General features: G+C 46.9%; 1 protein-coding gene across 1 annotated transcript in view; it reads left to right on the top strand.

Moving 5' to 3' along the window:
* The window catches only part of Slc16a2 (solute carrier family 16 member 2), a gene marked incomplete at its 5' end in the record, with an annotated part of 113,083 nt that extends 96,804 nt beyond the window's left edge, over positions 1–16,279 (top strand). Inside the window, 3 exon segments of the mRNA XM_048335365.1 lie at positions 1,704–1,847; positions 5,645–5,873; positions 13,674–16,279. Coding sequence (XP_048191322.1) covers positions 1,704–1,847; positions 5,645–5,873; positions 13,674–13,894 — 594 coding nt within the window.
* Between the last annotated feature and the right edge of the window lie 467 nt (positions 16,280–16,746).

Raw genomic sequence — 16,746 nt, 5'->3', positions numbered from 1 at the left:
GAGCTGAGACCTTTAGTTGTGTTTTTGTTTTGTTTTGTTTTTTTGGTCAGTCCTGGGGCTTGGACTCATGGCCTGAGCACTGTCCTTGGCTTCTTTTTGCTCAAGGCTAGCACTCTGCCACTTGAGCCACAGTGCCACTTCTAGCCTTTTCTGTTTATGTGATACTGAGGATTCAAACCCATGGCTTCATGCACTCTACTACTAAGCCACATTCCTAGCCCAGTAGATTTTTTTAAAGAGATAAATATAGCTGGATGCAAGTAACTGGCTCAGATAACCCAAAATAGCCTTTGTAAAGACTATGATTGGTGAAGGCTGATCTTCCTGATGAAATGATTTTGTTTAGGAATGAGATCTCTCTACTTCATAATGTATAGTAATCTCTTTAAGGCACTACAAGTCTTGTAGTAAAGACATTTATTAGGAGCCAGGTGCCACTGTAATTCTAGCTACTCAGGAGGCTGAGATCTGAGGATCAAAGCCTGGAGACAATTATGTGAAACTTATCTCCAATTAATCCGAAAAAAGCTGGAAGCGGAGTTGTGGCTCAAGAGGTAGAGTACCAGCCTTGAGTAAAAAAAAAGGCTAAGGGACAGTGCCCAAGCCCATGAGTTCAAGCCCCAGTACCAGCACTAAGAAGAAAAAAATTCAGGGGCCAGGTGTGGTAGTGCACGCCTATAACTCCAGCTACTCAGAAGCATAGTCCAAGGCTGGTCCCAGGTAAAAACAAAAGACTCTATCTGAAAAATAATTAAAGCAAAAATGGCTGAGAATATTGGCTCAAGGAGGAGAGCATCTGCCTCACAAGTAGGAGGCCCGAATTCAACCGCAGCCCCACACAAAAGGAACCTGTCTAGCCACAAAATTGTTCATTGTAGATCACCTGGCATTCTCCACAGTCTTCAAATATTTGTGTGTAAGCCAGGTGCTGGTGGCTCATGCCTCTAATCCTAGCTACTCAGGAGGCTGAGGTCTGAGGATTGTGGTTCAAAGCCAGCCCGGTCAAGAAAGTCATTGAGACTCATCTCTAATTAGCCACCAGAAAACCAGAAGTGGCACTGTGGCTCAAGTGGTAGAGCACTAGCTTTGAGATGAAGAGCCTTGGGGACAGTGCCCAGGCCCAGAGTTCAAGCCCCATTACTGACGAAAAAGTTGTGTGTATGTGTGTGTGCACATATTTATGTATGCATGTGTGTATCTTTGTGGGATTAACCTCAGGGCCTTGTGTACAGTAAGCACATGCTCTAACACTGAGATACACCCTTAGCCCTTAAACTTTGTGTTTCTTAAAACACACATGGGAGAATTACATAGAAATTGGAGGAAGTTCTCCCTTGGCAGATTGATGTTGCCCCTGCCTGTCAGGGTGGAATGAGGAAATGGAGAGATGGTAGAACAATCCCTGGATTTTTCTTAGTTGTTAAGGTTGTGTTCTGTCCTCTCAGGGCTAAAGGGGGTTTGGAGATACCAATGTCCCTTCAACTCTTCCTCAAAAGCCTAAATTCCATAGAGTCAGGGGTAAGCAGTCTTTGGGGGATGTTGGGAATGGCCACAGAGTTTAATCTAGAATTGGGGTTACACGGAACATATTCATGCCCTGGCCCAGGGAAGTGAAAAATAGAGGGTCCTAGATATGCTAACAGTTCATCAGTCAGCTCCTCTTCCTCCACCTGTTTTGGGGGGCCTGATGTTATGCCTTTCAGATGAAGTATGTAGAAGAGGAGTTCTTGGAAATCAAGGAGACCTGGGTGCTATTGGTGTGTATCGGAGCTACCTCAGGCCTTGGGCGTCTTGTGTCTGGCCATGTCAGTGACTCTATTCCTGGACTAAAGAAGATCTACTTACAGGTGAGTAGGACTACTCTTGTACTGTCTGTAAGATTAGGTTGTCCCCAGGCTTTGGGATATGGTGGTAGGATGTATCATTGCAGTTACCTGGACCCCAGCTCTGACATCAACTGTGTGCAACATAGAAAAGTCAGTCAAATTCTCTTAGCTTTCCCCTGCTTTCCAACAAAGGCAACTATCCTTGTTCTGCCTCCTTCACCAAGATGGAGTGCATATTCAGTGACAGCAGTGTGGAGAATTTCTTACACAGGAAGCTTTCTTCCCCCACCCTTGGTCCTGGGGCTTGAACTCAGGGCCTGGGTGCTGTCCTTATGCTTTTTTTGTTGGCTCAAGACTAGCAGTCTACCACTTGAGCCACAGCTCTACATCCAGCTTTTTGTTGTTTAATTGGAGATGAGTCTCACATGCTTTTCTGCATAGGCTGGCTTTGAACCATGATCCTCAGATCTCAGCTTCCTGAGTTGCTAGGATTAAAGCCAGGGGCACCTGGCTTTGGCTGGATGTTCCTTTCTCAAACTGGGGCTCTGAGGCCAGAAGGTCTATGCTGCCTCAGTACGGACTGATTTCATTGCTACATTATACCATCTCAGAGGGTCTTAGACACTCATAGCACTCTTGATCAGTGTCTCTCTCCTCTAGGTCCAGGCCCAGATCTATCACTTCTCGTATTAGCAAAGCTATTTGGCATCAAATACTGGTTCTCGAATAGTATCCTATCAGTGGTCACCAAAAAAGATCCCAGCAAAGGACAGACTTCACTTCCCCTCTTTAGTCCTCATTGTATAATGAGAATACTTCTTTCCTATTTCACATTACAAGTGAAGATCAAAAGAGCCATAGGTGTGGCAAGGTTTAATCTTTTGGACATGGACACAGGGTTCCTCATGTTGTGTACCATTAGACACATGGAAGATCCAGAGGCCACCTTCTGTGTGACTGGTCCTGGTCTGTATGGACTGGGTCAGTCTTCCTCTACCTGACAGCAAGATGACCACCCTGACCTCCTGGTTCATGCTTTTTTTCTCTTGTGGTTGGGCTCACTTGGAGGTGTAGCAGAGAAGCAGTGGCAGAGATGAGACTCTTTTCATAGTCCACCTTTGTCTAAGGGAGTCATGGCAGAGCTGAGACTCAGACTTTGAGGAAGGTCCAATCAAGAGGCTTCTGATTGAGAGAACCCAATTGCGAAAGTTTGAATTCCTGTGCAAATATCAGTAAGTGCTTTCATTTGGATGGCCTTTTCCATGGGAGTATGCGTGCTCTCTCAGTTTCTTTCACAGCTACCGCCACCCTATCCCATAGGTCTTCCCTTCCAGTATTAGCGTCTCCAAGATGCCAAAGGGTTCTGCAAGGGGGATCTGGCACTGGGCCAGAACTTTATCTTGAGGAGAGGCCTGCACAGTGGGAGTTCAAAGGGCTGGGGAGGCATAATAGCTATTTAAACAGAGCTAGGCTAGGACTCAGGGCTTCTGCTTACTTTCCCCACCCACCTTATGTTCCTCCTTTTCCTTAGTCACACTTGACCCAATTTTTCCACTCAGCATGATCTAAAATAATCTTAAACCATTATAGCTGAAACCTTTTCACCAATGTTTAGTCCAACTCCCTTATTTTACAAATTCTGTGTTTTAGGAAAAGAGCACAACACAAAGGATGAACTTCTCCTCTCTGGTTTCTTGAGATCCTTGGTCACAGGAATTGCTCTCCTTTCCTCTCTGGGTCAGATGCAGGTGCACAGGCCAGGTTCAAAAGAGCCACTCACTGGACCCTCACTTCCTACTAGGGGTAAAGACAAGCACAGGTGTCTGGCATCTCACCCCTGTACCATCTGCTAGAAAGGAAATGGTGACAACCCGCAGAATAGCCTCCCTTTGAGACAGTTTTTGAGGCCAGATTCTCAGTTCCAAGAGGGAGTTTAAAAAAGTTTTATCATGTATTACTTGTACAACAGAGGGTGTCACTGTGACATTTCCATATGCAAACAATGTACCCCATCAACCTCACTTCTTTCATCCTTGTCACCTCACCTCCCCTCTTAACACAGTTTCACCAGATTTCATTGTTCTATTTTCATACATGTATATAAAATATTTCACCTATACTCTTCCTCATTCTTTCCACTTAGCTTCCCCCTCTTACTGGTACCAGCTCCCTAACAGAGCCTGTTTTCCAGGAGTGATTTTAAATGTCCAAACCTTGGCAAGACCTCTTGGAGGATGCTGAGAGATAGCTAGACACAATAGGTAGCAATTATAGCTGATTAAAATCAGTTAATGGGGTCCTTTGTGTTATATAATGGTGTTACCTCCTAATTATCATAATGATCCAGGCTGATAGGTAGGCCTGGTTTTATCTCATAGTTGCATGTGAATCTCCTAGAGGAAAATCTGGGTGCCTAGCTTCTGTTTCACTACTTCAAAACAGGCTGGGTAAAGTTCAAAGGTATGGATGGTCTCAGGTGGCATTATCCTTCCCCAAGCCAGCTGATCTTCCTAATAAACCACTGTGAGAAACAATACAAAAAAATTTTAGGACATGAAACATATTTGATATCTGCTCCTTCCTGGGTAAGTTGGCTTGCTTATTGGCCAACTATGAACTATTGGCAAATTCATGAACCTCTTAGTAAACAGTTCAAGTTGTAGCCCTGGCCCTGGAATAACCTGGCTGTGTAGGCTGCAATGGGTTGGGGGTCAAGGCATCTTTCTCTGCCTACTGCCCAAGGTTTTACTCTTGCTCATAGAGACAGATTGCATAGGATCTTCTTTTTTTTTTTTTTTTGGCCAGTCCTGGGGCTTGGACTCAGGGCCTGAGCACTGTCCCTGGCTTCTTTTTGCTCAAGGCTAGCACTTTGCCACTTGAGCCACAGCGCCACTTCTGGCCATTTTCTGTATATGTGGTGCTGGGGAATCGAACCCAGGGGCTCATGTATATGAGGCAGGCACTCTTGCCACTAGGCCATATCCCCAGCCCCTGCATAGGATCTTAATAGTAATTAAAAAAACACAACATCTGTGGCCCTTCTCACTGTAGTGAAAGGGGTGGGAGGTGGGGAACCAGCCTCTGAAAAGGCATATTCTTTTGGTTTAGAGTCATTTTGCTCAGGCCAAAGTAAGCTCAGGGGCTAGTCAGTGTTCCTGGTCTGGTTTTAGATGCTAGAGACCCTGCTAGTGGTTTGATCCCCTTGAAAGGCCTCTTCATTGCATTCCCAGCATATTTAGTTCATCCATAGGCTCTCAGAGCCTTGATGCCTGAGATGGGTGGCATGTCTCTATAAGTTAAACAATAAGGAACCTGGGTGAATCTCCCAAAGGTCCCTCTCATGCCAAGATGTTTTCTATAATCAACAAAAATGAGCACTAGCTTCTCCCCCAATTTAGAAATCAGCACCTTCCATTGCAGCCCCCATGGAATCACGAAGCAAGGTTTCCTCACCACTTCCCCTTTCTTTCCCCATATCTTGCTTGCATCAAAGAACAAGGCCCAATCCCAGACTCCCATTCCTGGGACAGCCAGATACAGCCTCATAGACAACAATTTCTCCCTTGAGTTCAGGATGTAGTATAAGGGGCCTCAGGGCCATTTCTGTCTTAAAAAAAAAAGCCTGCTAGATTCAGTTAAGCAGGGGCTTTCTTAAAAACGGAATTCTTCAGTGCAGGACTTACAACAGCTCTCCCTGTTGACATCCCTCCCAGTGCCCCATTTTATAGATGGTAGCAATGAAGATGTAAGAAAGATGTCATTTGCCATGTGGTTTGGGCTGGCCAGCATAACATAACTTAAGGTATTCACTCTTCTAGGTTCTCTCATTCCTGCTCTTGGGCCTCATGTCCATGATGATTCCCCTATGCCGGGACTTTGGAGGCCTCATCGTTGTCTGTCTCTTCCTGGGCCTGTGTGATGGTTTCTTCATCACCATCATGGCCCCCATTGCTTTTGAGCTGGTGGGTCCGATGCAGGCCTCACAGGCCATTGGCTACCTCCTGGGAATGATGGCCCTGCCAATGATTGCTGGGCCTCCCATTGCAGGTGAGTCTGATTGCCAGGGAATCAGAGTCCTATTTATTCAAGGATTGATCTACAGAGTATCTCTGCTTAAGCTTCCTTTTCCTCTTTTCTGTGTAAGCAGTCTTGTTACAGTGCAGGAAAGCCTTTATCATGACGGTGTACGATTTAGTATAGTACATAGGCATGAAATCGTTTGGGGGGATGGGTTTTCCAAAGCTGTATATGTGTCACTGGAGTTTCATTGTAGACAGATGGGATCCTTCCAGAGGAGTAAAGAGAAAAATTACCATTCTATTGTTTCAATATTCTTTGCTTCCCCTCCACCCCTCCTTCCACTCCCTTCCTCTGCCTCCCTTGTCACTCCTCTTTCCCTTCCCCTTTCACTCCCTTCCTCTCCCACCCCCTTCACTCCCCTCCTCCCCTTCCCCTTTCATTCCTTTCCTCCCCCTCCCCCATCCTCCCCTCTCTCCTCTTCTGTCCTTTCCTCTCCTCTCCCATCTCTTTTCTCCTCTCCTGTCCCTCTCCTGTCTGACCCCTCTCTCTCCCTTCCTGCTTTCTTACATTCTGGGAATTTTTGTTTATAGCTGTGTGCGTGTGTGTGTGTGTGTGTGTACCAGTTCTGGGGCTTGAACTCAGGGCCTGGACACTGTCCCTGTTTTTTTCCTCTCAAGGTTAGTGTTCTACCATTTGAGCAACAGCTCCACTTTCAAAATTTTACTGGTTAATTGGAGATAAGAGTCTCATGGATTTTCTTGCCTGGGCTGGCTTCAAACTGTGATCCTCAGATCTTGGCCTCCTGAGTAGCTAGGATTATAGGTATGAGCCACCAGCACCTGGCTTACATTCTGTTTTTTTTTTTGTTTTTTTTTAATTCAAGCACTTGCTATGTAGCTCAGGCTGGTTTGGAACTCACTCTGTAGCCCAAATTGGTCTTGAATTTACATTCCTCCTGCCTTAGTCCCCCGAGTTCTGAGATTACAAGTACACATCACTGTGGCCAGCTTTGATCTAATGTTTCTTTTAATGTTCATAGGAAAGTGATTATTTCAAGGTAGTTAGGTAAAAAAAATAGTAAGAATCAACCCTGGTTTCCTAAAACTGAGTGATATCTGGGCACTGGTGGCTCACACCTGCTAATCCTAGCTACTTAGGAGGCGGAGATCTGAGGATCATGGTTTGAAGCCAGCCTGGGCAGGAAAGTCCATGAGAGTCTTATCTCCAATTAATCACAGAAAAATCCAGAAGTGGAATGTTGGCTCAAGTAACAGAGCACTACCCTCAAACACAAAAGCTCAGGGACAGAGCTCAGGCCCAGGGTTCAAGCCTCAGGACTGGCAAAAAGAAAAAAGTGGAAAAAAAAACCCTTGAGAGTTATCTTCCCCACTCCCCTGGCTTTGGAACTACACTGTAGAAGAGTCCCAGGACTGAGCCTTTGAGGCTCACCTCCAGCAGGCAGTAGGAAGTGCCAGCATGCTATCTTTCCATCTCTCAACACTACTAATGTCTCTCTCCACTCTCCCAGAAGGCCATTGTTGGCACCTCAAGGAACATAAGAACTAGAAAACAATTTAAAAAGAACTTCATTTCCTTTCAAATCAATTTCCTAGAAACATTGATTCATGATTAGATTCCCTAGGTTTAGCCAAATGGGCTGTTATGCCAAGTCGCGAAACGACCACCAAGAAGGCCACCGAGACTCAGACGTTACGAAATGCAAAAGCAAGGCAAGGCTTTATTCAAGCGAGCTGCAACTCGGGCCTTGTCCTATCCACTGACACAGCAGAGGTTAGGAGGAAGCCTCGAGCTGCGATTGCACAGGGCTTATAAAGGCAAAAAACAAAGTTACAGCCATCAGGTGTTCAAGCAAGACAAAAAACAGTTACAGCAATCAGGTGTTCAAGCAAGCAAGATTAGGACACAGGTACAAATCTGATTGGCTCAGGGCTCAAGGCACAGGGCTTGAGGCATTCTGGGGGCAGTTAGAGTTAAGCATTCCCAGCGGTTAGAGTTCTTGACCGGCTGGGCCCTAATAAGCTTGTCGTGGGTTTGCTCACAGGGCCTGCTTATCTCAGCTTCACGTGGTAAAGTGGGGTTCACGTAGTAAAGTGGGGCCTGACTTCAAAGTCTGGCTCTTCATTTACCCCTTTTTTCTTTGGTACCTTGGGAGCCAATCATGGCTCCATTCTGTCCATTTCAATGGCTTGCATGTCTAGGGGATGATATAGAGATAAGGCATGGGCCAATAGGGCCCAAAGTAGTAACCAAAAACAACTCTGGTCCCTTGGTTTTAAAGGGGGGCTGATGGGTGAAGATCATCCATCTTCTGTAGCTTCTTCCGGCTGACTGAGGGACGTTGACCTTACCTAGCCAGGAACCTATAACCTTAGTCTACTTTACCAAGGGACTGCAGGATTACTTCAAACTGGAAATTAACTTTCAGCTATACAGACTTACCATTAGCTCTATAGTGTTTAGTATCCAAATGTAAGCAACAAAATAATACATGAATTTCTCAGCTATGCTCTAAGGGTCGGGTGGCTATACCCATATTCCTGAGCAAGCCCCAAACTACCAATGCCTTCTTGCATGGGACTTTACAAGACTCCTGTTAGTTGCCAAAATAAGGGGCTCACTCCACTTGGAGTGAGCTGCCAAAATAGCATCAACATTAGCCTGGGTAGCAAGGAAAGAAGGCAAAAAGAAAATTATAACAATATTCAGTCTAACTTTTTTTCTTAAGGCGAAGGCGAAGCAGCTGAGTCCACCACGGTAGTCTTCGTTCAGGGCAAAGGGGTCAGCTGGCCTGGTGTGGGAGCAATGGACCCAAGTGGCAATGCTGTCTACCTTGAGGGCGGTGGGAGTAGTCAGTAGCACTACGTAGGGTCCCTTCCACCATGGTTCAAAGGATCTGGGGTTATGCCTCCGGACGAACACCCAGTCCCCTGGTCTGAATAAATGGGGGGTAGGGACAGAAGCGGAATCATATGCCTTAAGTTGGGGCCACATATTCTTGTGCACAAGCTGCAAATAATCTAGTTTACACAAAAATTCAGTATCATCCAAATCAGCAAGCAATTCAATCTGAAGGCTAGGGATAATGGGCGGGGGGTACCCGTCCATTATTTCAAAAGGAGTAAAGCCAAGCTGATACGGAGAATTTCTTACTCTAAGCAGAGCAAAAGGAAGGAGTGACACCCAGTGTGCGCCAGTCTCTAAGGCCAGTTTAGTTAAGGTCTCTTTTAGAGTCTGATTCATTCTCTCTACCTGTCCTGAACTCTGGGGTCTATAAGCACAATGCAATTTCCAATCTGCCCCCAGTGCAGTGGCTATTCCCTGACTTACTTTTGAGATGAAGGCCGGTCCCTTGTCCTACCCAATGTTGGATGGGAAGCCATACCTGGGTAGGATTTCTTCCAGGATCTTCTTAGCCACTACATTTGCAGTCTCATGCTTTGTTGGATAGGCTTCAACCCATCCTGAAAAGGTGTCTACAAAATCTAGCAAATATTTGTATCCAAATTTTCCAGGTTTAATTTCTGTGAAATCTACTTACCAATACACGCCTGGCCTATCCCCACGGAGGCGAGCTCCTTTAGTAACTTGATTGGGGGCATTGGTAAGCTGACAGGCCTTGCAATTTTTAACAATATCTTCAATAAGTTGATCTTTCTAATTTTCACTTTGGAGTGTCAGAGCAAGTCCTGCATTCTTCGGGTTCCCATATGAGAAGCTCGGTGGATTCTCTTAAGGGTCCTCTTACCCAGCCCTTGTAGCAAGATAAGTTTCCCTTCACAAGTTTTCCACCAGTCATTGTTTCCTTCTCTGTCCGGGGTTTTGTGGGCCATGGGAATTTTCTTTATCCACTCCAAGTCTTCTTGGGAATACTGGGGCACAGGAGGCAAAGCTCGTGGCCCTGGGTCTACTAAAGTCAATATTTCTGCTCTGGGCTGAAGGGCTGCTTCCTTGGCTGCCTGGTCGGCTAGATTATTTCCTCTAGTCACCGAATCAACTCCCTTTTGCTGACCCAGACAGTGCATAATGTCAATCTTTGCTGATTCCCATAGGGCCCTGATGAGGCTTAATATCTCCTGCTTGTTTCTAATGGCTTTTCCTTCAGCTGTCAGTAGCCCCCTCTCTTGGTATTCATGTCAGGTAGGCCTAAGGCAGGGGCTTCCAGAAGGCTTTTCTTGATTGCCTCAAAGGCTTTTTTCATCTGCTCAGTCCAATGAAACTCTGGGAGGTTTTTGGTGGCTTCATATGGAAGCTTGGCCATCTCAGCGAACCCAGGTATCCACAGCTGGCAAAAGCCTGCTGTTCCCAGGAACTCTGACTTGTCTAGCTGGCTTAGGCACAGGGATTTTTAGCACAGTCTCTTTATGTGCATCCGACAGCCAACACTTGCCCTCTTTTAATATGAAGCCCAGATAGGTGACTTCAGGTTTACAAATTTGTGCCTTTTAACATTCTAGTTTGTAAAAGCTTTTTCCTGACTGGCTGGGGAACTGATCTCTGATGACCTAAAAAAAATGCCTACATTACCTTTGCAGGCCTTTAACAGATCTCAGTAAGGACGCAATCTCAGGTCTACAAGCTTTCTTTCCTGAACAGATGTATCAGCTTAAAATTCTCACTGCCAGTCAGGGCTTTAAGTAGATGCGGGGGTTGGGATTTTAAACTATCCTCTCATTTGACAAACTTACCCTTACTACCCACTATCACAGATGACTGGCAAGTTCCTGCCCAGTAGACAGACATGGGCATTAGAAAGGCATGCTTACGAACTATTCTTCTAGGACTTCCCGGCTTTGATTAGCTTTTGAAAGGCCAAACAGGAGTGACTCTAGGATCTGACACCATCTCTGCCATCCAAGCAGTGGCTTACTGCCTCTGGCTGCTCCATCACTTTTGTCCCAGGTGGAGTGACTTTTCACTGGACTTGGACTCAGGGCCTGAGTGCTGTCCCTCAGCTCTCCAGCTCAAGACTAGCACCCTACCACTTTGAGCCTCAAAGCGACTCTGTTCCCAGCACTTCTGCTGGCCAAGTAGAGATGAAGACTCTCACAGGGACCTTTCTTTGCCCGGGCTGGCTTTGAACTGCAGATTTCAGATCAGTGAGTCTTACAATAGGCCACTTTACTCCAATTAAAAGCAACAAGGTGGTCCACACAGAAGTAGTTTTTAAGCATGCTCTTACCTGGAACTTATTAAGGGCCAGTATTAGATCTTGAGCATTCTCCAGGCTCATTTTCCAGGGCTTGATAGTCTTAGTAAAACATTTTAGTAAAACATTTTAGCACACCAAATAATTTTCTGCTTAAGAAGGCTGGATGGGGGTCACCCCAGAGTTCTTTCTGTGGACACTCACACTCTGATTGTGAACCGTCGCCTGTACATCTTTCCAATGACCTATGAAGGTTTGACACAAAAGAGACTGTCAGACTTAGAAACAACACAGAGACAACAGCGCTGCGCGGTGGGGTCACTCCCTGCCACCTGCGGGTGGCTTGGGCTGGCCCCGTGTCCGCCCCTGTCGGTGGCTGCGGGTCGGGACTCGGGCCAATGCATCCGTGTCCTGGGCTGCCGGCGCCGGCGAGTTGACTGAGCAGGACTCTCCAGAGCAGAGGGCACAGCTGAAACATTTTCCTCAGAGTCCTGCTCTTGTAGAGTTAGGAAACATTTCCTCCTCCACGCTTCCTCCCTGGAGGACAGGTGGGCCCAATTTTGAGTGAATATTGGGTAGGGGAAGGAGTGGAGGAGGGAGTTGGTAAGAAAGGCCGAACCCAAGCTGCAGTGTCCCTGTCAACTAGTTCCCTCCAGGTGTCTATAAGGAACCTGGTCTAGATAGCTTGAACGAGGGGCGTCGATTAGGCATTGTAAAGTCCTGATCTTAACTATGTCAAAGCTCCCCTCAGGTGGCCAATTAGCTCCCTCAAAGGTGGGCCATTCTGACTTGCACAGGGTAATCCACTTTTCCTTCTTAAGGGCCACACTCTGGTTCTGAGTTATCTCCTTAACATCCCTCCAGTGAGCTAGGATCAAGTCTAGGGGGCTAGATAGAGGTTCCCATGATAGAACGTTACCCATAGCTCTGATCAGATGTTCAGTCCAAAAGGCTACAAAAAACAAAACAATTATAACAATACAACACACAGGCCTGAGAACAAGAAAAGCTACGAGTTGGAGATCTCCCAAGTTGGCCCACAACCTCCAGCAAGCTAAGCAGAAGAAGCAGACCCAAGTACAAGGTGGGCGGGTTGAGTCTCGGTTAGGAGGCCCTCCCAGTCAGTTCCGGCCAAAAACCAAACTAACTTGAGCCCTACAAGTATCAAGGCAGGGTTCCAGGGGTCCCCCTTCAAGGGTGGAGAGTCTGGGGCGTCCCCCAGGATTGCCGAGTAAGCGCGTCCACTTCGATAACCCCTTCAAGAAATAAGCAAAAGCAAAACAGACAGACAAACAGACAAATTACAGGACAAGACAAATGAACAGCGCTGTTTTCTTACCTTCGGAGTCTGGGGTCTCAGAGGTCTCTGGGGCTATCCCAGACAAAACCCCAAATGTTATGCCAAGTCGCAAAACGACCACCAAGAAGACCACTGAGACACAGACGTTCTGAAATGCAAAAGCAAGTCAAGGCTTTATTCAGGTGAGCTGCAACTCAGGCCTCCTCCTACCCACCGACACAGCGGAGGTTAGGAGGAAGCCCCGAGCTGCGATTGCACAGGGCTTATAAAGGCAAAAAACAAAGTTACAGCCATCCGGTGTTCAAGCAAGACAAAAAACAAAGTTATAGCAATCAGGTGTTTAAGCAAGCAAGATTAGGACACGGGTACAAATCTGATTAGCTCAGGGCTTGAGGCATTCTGGGGGCAGTTAGAGTTAAGCATTCCCAGCGGTTAGAGTTCTTGACCGGCTGGGCCCTAATAAGCTTGTCGTGGGTTTGCTCACAGGGCCTGCTTATCTCAGGTTCACGTGGTAAAGTGGGGTTCACGTGGTAAAGTGGGGCCTGACTTCAAAGTCTGGCTCTTCAGGGCTAATTCAACAAAAACTTCTTAAATGTTATCTGTGTACAAGATTTTATGAGGGCACCATGCAACAATGGCAAACCTTTCACTGAAGGCTCTTGTACAACAACCACACTGTCTATGGTAGGAGGAGAGCCTTGACCTAGCCTTTGATCCCAACATGCCCCAGAACCCACAACTCTTTCCATTTTTCTTACCTCCCAAGTAAGCAAAGGGCCAAGAGCCTGCCATACGGAATATCTCACAATAGCTTCTGGAGGTGAGGCCTTGCATCCTATGCCCTCCATGTTGATGGTAAGAGCAGTTTGGAGGTCTCAGAGGGGAAAACTATATCTGTAACTGGAAGAAAGATATGCACATACAACTTCTTAGGGCATTCGGAACTTCAGAGCAAAAGCCATCAGGAACTCCACTGAATTGTTCGTTCCATCAGTACAGTAGGGAGGGAGGGAAGGAGGGAGGGAGGGAGTAGGAGTGAGGAATATCACTGTGAACCAAGACAAGGCTTGAGTCATCTTCTGGAGTTATTTTAAACTAGTTCCTTCCCAATGCCATCCCTAGAAGTGACTAGAAGATACCTGTAGCTTGATGAAAGCTTCTCTCCTAATGAGCATTCACCCTAAGGGCCAGTAGCCTCATTAACCACAGGGGAAAGCCATCTGCATTGAAGTTGAGGGGGCATCTGAGTCAAGGCAGTGCAGGCCCAGGCTCTCTGGATAGGTCTGGGATGGCTTCTAGGAGACACCCTTTGGACGGCAGGACAGAGCTGAACTTAACTTGTGTCTCTTAACTCTTTAAGGCCTCCTTCGCAACTGCTTTGGTGACTATCATGTGGCCTTCTACTTTGCCGGTGTGCCCCCCATCATTGGAGCTGTAATCCTCTTCTTCGTCCCTCTGATGCATCAAAGGATGTTCAAGAAGGAGCAGAGGGATTCCAGCAAGGATAAGATGTTGGCCCATGATCCAGATCCCAATGGAGAGCTGCTGCCAGGCTCCCCCACCCCTGAGGAACCAATTTAATGCCTCTTCCTTGCCATTGTGTGCTCCTCTCCAGCCCTTACCCTTCATCCCACCCTGCTCAGCATTTACATTTTTTGCCACCAGCACACTTGTTCCCAAACCTGTGCACACAGAATTTCAGCCACCTGACCATCCCCTTGGAGCCGAAGCTCTAGGTGTTTCAAACTCATTAACCAAATTCTCCCTGTGAATGCCTTTAAACTTGCCAGAGCCCTTCTTCCCCACCCCAACCTCCTGGGAAAGATTGGGATCCACCCTCTGGCTTCTGGATTCTCTCCATATACTTTCTAATCTTAGGGGGGGGGCGGCGGGGGGAGGGTTGGACCTCTGATCCCAGCTTATTAGTCACCTACTAAAGTCAACTGCCAAAGGTGCTACTGTGTTCCCAAGAGCCTATTGGGGAGACCCATGCCTCTATGCTGAGGAATTCATTGCCATTCAACATTGGGAGCCACTTGGGAATGGGGAAAGATGAAACAAAAAGTATTGTTTAGCCTCACATTCTTGAGACCAGTGGCTTCCCAAGAGCTGTGTGCAGCATCCCCACGATATAGTTGGTTAACAATCTGCTCCTCCCTTCCCTGCCTTTTATTTTTCCTCTACTGCCTCCTCTTCATCCTCTCCCCCACCCACTTTCTTTCTATGTCTGTCATAGATAAATAGGTGCTTGGATAAAGGAAGGACCCAGAGCTTGGGCCAATCAACCTCCTCTTGGCCCAGTCCACCCCCCTGACACTGACATTAATTCCACTTATCTCAGGCTCAGTCACATCTCACTTTTTGGCTCAAACTGATACAATCATAGACTGGAAAAGTAGAATATCACACAGGGAAGTGACCTCAACCCTCACAGAGTTCCATATTTCATTCACAGATTTGTATGGATTTCCCAAGTCAATGCATAAATCAGAAAGCCTTCCCAACTCCCCATCCTTGTATCCATTATGTCAAAATGTGAAGAAACTTCCTTTCATCTCAGCAGGCAGAGAAGGACTGATGACAGTATGCTGATGTGGTAGGGGAGGGGCAGTGGTTATTGACATGGGTAAGGACCATCTCTCAATTTCCATGACAGCTCAATTTTTCCACCTGGGCCAGGCTAGGAAATGAACTGATTGAGGGGAGAAAAACTCATTCTGCACCTGGATCCCCAAATGGTATAGACAGCAGCTGCACACACACAGGGTTGGACAGCTTCTTTTAGGAAGGAGAAGCCACCCTAGCCTTTACCACCCAGTGTGTCCCTCATGATGGACATTCTGGGCCCCTGTTAGTGGGCATTAAAGGTGCCAGGAGAGGCAGACTCTGGCCCATTTTTCATCCTTGTGAAGTCGGTGCCAGATGTTTCCCTGTACCCAGGCTCTGGGCAACAGTCTTACTGAAGAGCATTCCAAGTGCCCCTGGCTGGAGGCACAGGGCACTACCAGGCTGTGTTCAGATAGCACAGCTCACCTCATTAGGAGCTCAGCCCCTCCCCTCACTCTGTCTTTGTGTCTTTTTCACTCCTCTCTGGGCCTTTGTCTATTGTGTTCTTGTCACCCAACCTTCCATTATCTTTTTGCCAGGCATCCTTGGCTGTTATTTGGAGCCAATGGTAGCTTGCCACCCCAAGCCAGGGTCATCCCAGTGCCAGGAGGATGAGGTTGCCCTGAGGGGCACCAAAGAAGACAATGGTCCCCACACATGAGTTTTTCCGTTACAAACAGGCAGCTGGGGGTATGGGTTGGCCTCTAATGGTTTCATTCAAGGCCAAAGGCCTAAGCCCCCTTCCGCTGGTCCTAGTCCAGCTCTTATCAGTTACTCAAAGGAAAACCCACTGGTTCTTGGCTCAGTGGGCAGGAAGGGGCCGAGTTACTAGCCTGACAGCTCTCACAGCACTAGAATGGGAGAAGCTGGGCCCTAAGCTTCCAGTAACTCCCAGGAGAGGCCACTGAAAGTACTGAAGCAACAATACCCCTACTTCTATTCTTCCCTGATACACCCCTACCAAGTCACTGGAGGGTGGTGCTGCAGGGTCTCTTTGTTGCTCATGGCTGGATAGCTCTTAAGAATCAGGCTGTCACCTACTTCTCTCCAGATGAAGGAAAGACATTTACAGGTCCCAAATATGCCCATTCAGGTGTCACATACCATTGGCAAGGTGTCAATTTACTTCTACACATGTGTGTGTGTGTGTGTGTGTGTGTGTGTGTGTGCATGTGTGGGCTTGTGTGCTTTTGGAGAGAATGCTGGTTGGTCTAAGCGGCACAGTATTATATTTAGAGTAGGATGCAGACTTATGCACCACAGTTAAATCTAGGAGAATGAACAAAATTTCAGAGCTTGAGACCTGGGATATTTAAATCCTCAAGGGGTTTGGAACAAAAATAAACAGATCTAAATGTTTGGTTTTGGTATGTATGTTGCTTATGAGGGTGACATAATCTTAACCTGGATAACAGCAGGAAGTTTGGCTTCAGAGTGGAACTCTCATTCCAAATCAGATTTCTGCCAGGGTTTGTGCTCTCTGTGAGAACAGAGACTAGCTATAAGGAGATTTGGGCTTGAGTGGACTGTTTTGAGACTGAATACTTTTAGGGAGCTCTGAAGCAGAAACATGCTTACTTGACAGAATGAAAACACGGTGACCAGCTGAGTTGGAGGGGAGGCCTCTCAAAGGCCAGGCTTACTCTACCTTGCTACACATGTGCCACACTGAAAATTGGCAAAGACTTTAGCAATAACTTAGTTCAGCCCCCTTCTCTCTCCACTTTTATGTTATTGCTGGGGAACTTCGAGGGTTTCATGTGGTTGTTACACAATCTTACAGTGACTGAAACTGGTGGAACAGAGGAGGCTACAGGAGAAAGGCC

The sequence above is a fragment of the Perognathus longimembris genome, chromosome 28, assembly GCF_023159225.1.
Source record: "Perognathus longimembris pacificus isolate PPM17 chromosome 28, ASM2315922v1, whole genome shotgun sequence".
In the NCBI taxonomy this organism is placed as follows: Eukaryota; Metazoa; Chordata; class Mammalia; order Rodentia; family Heteromyidae; genus Perognathus; species Perognathus longimembris.
This window is presented reverse-complemented; position numbering and strand designations above follow the sequence as displayed.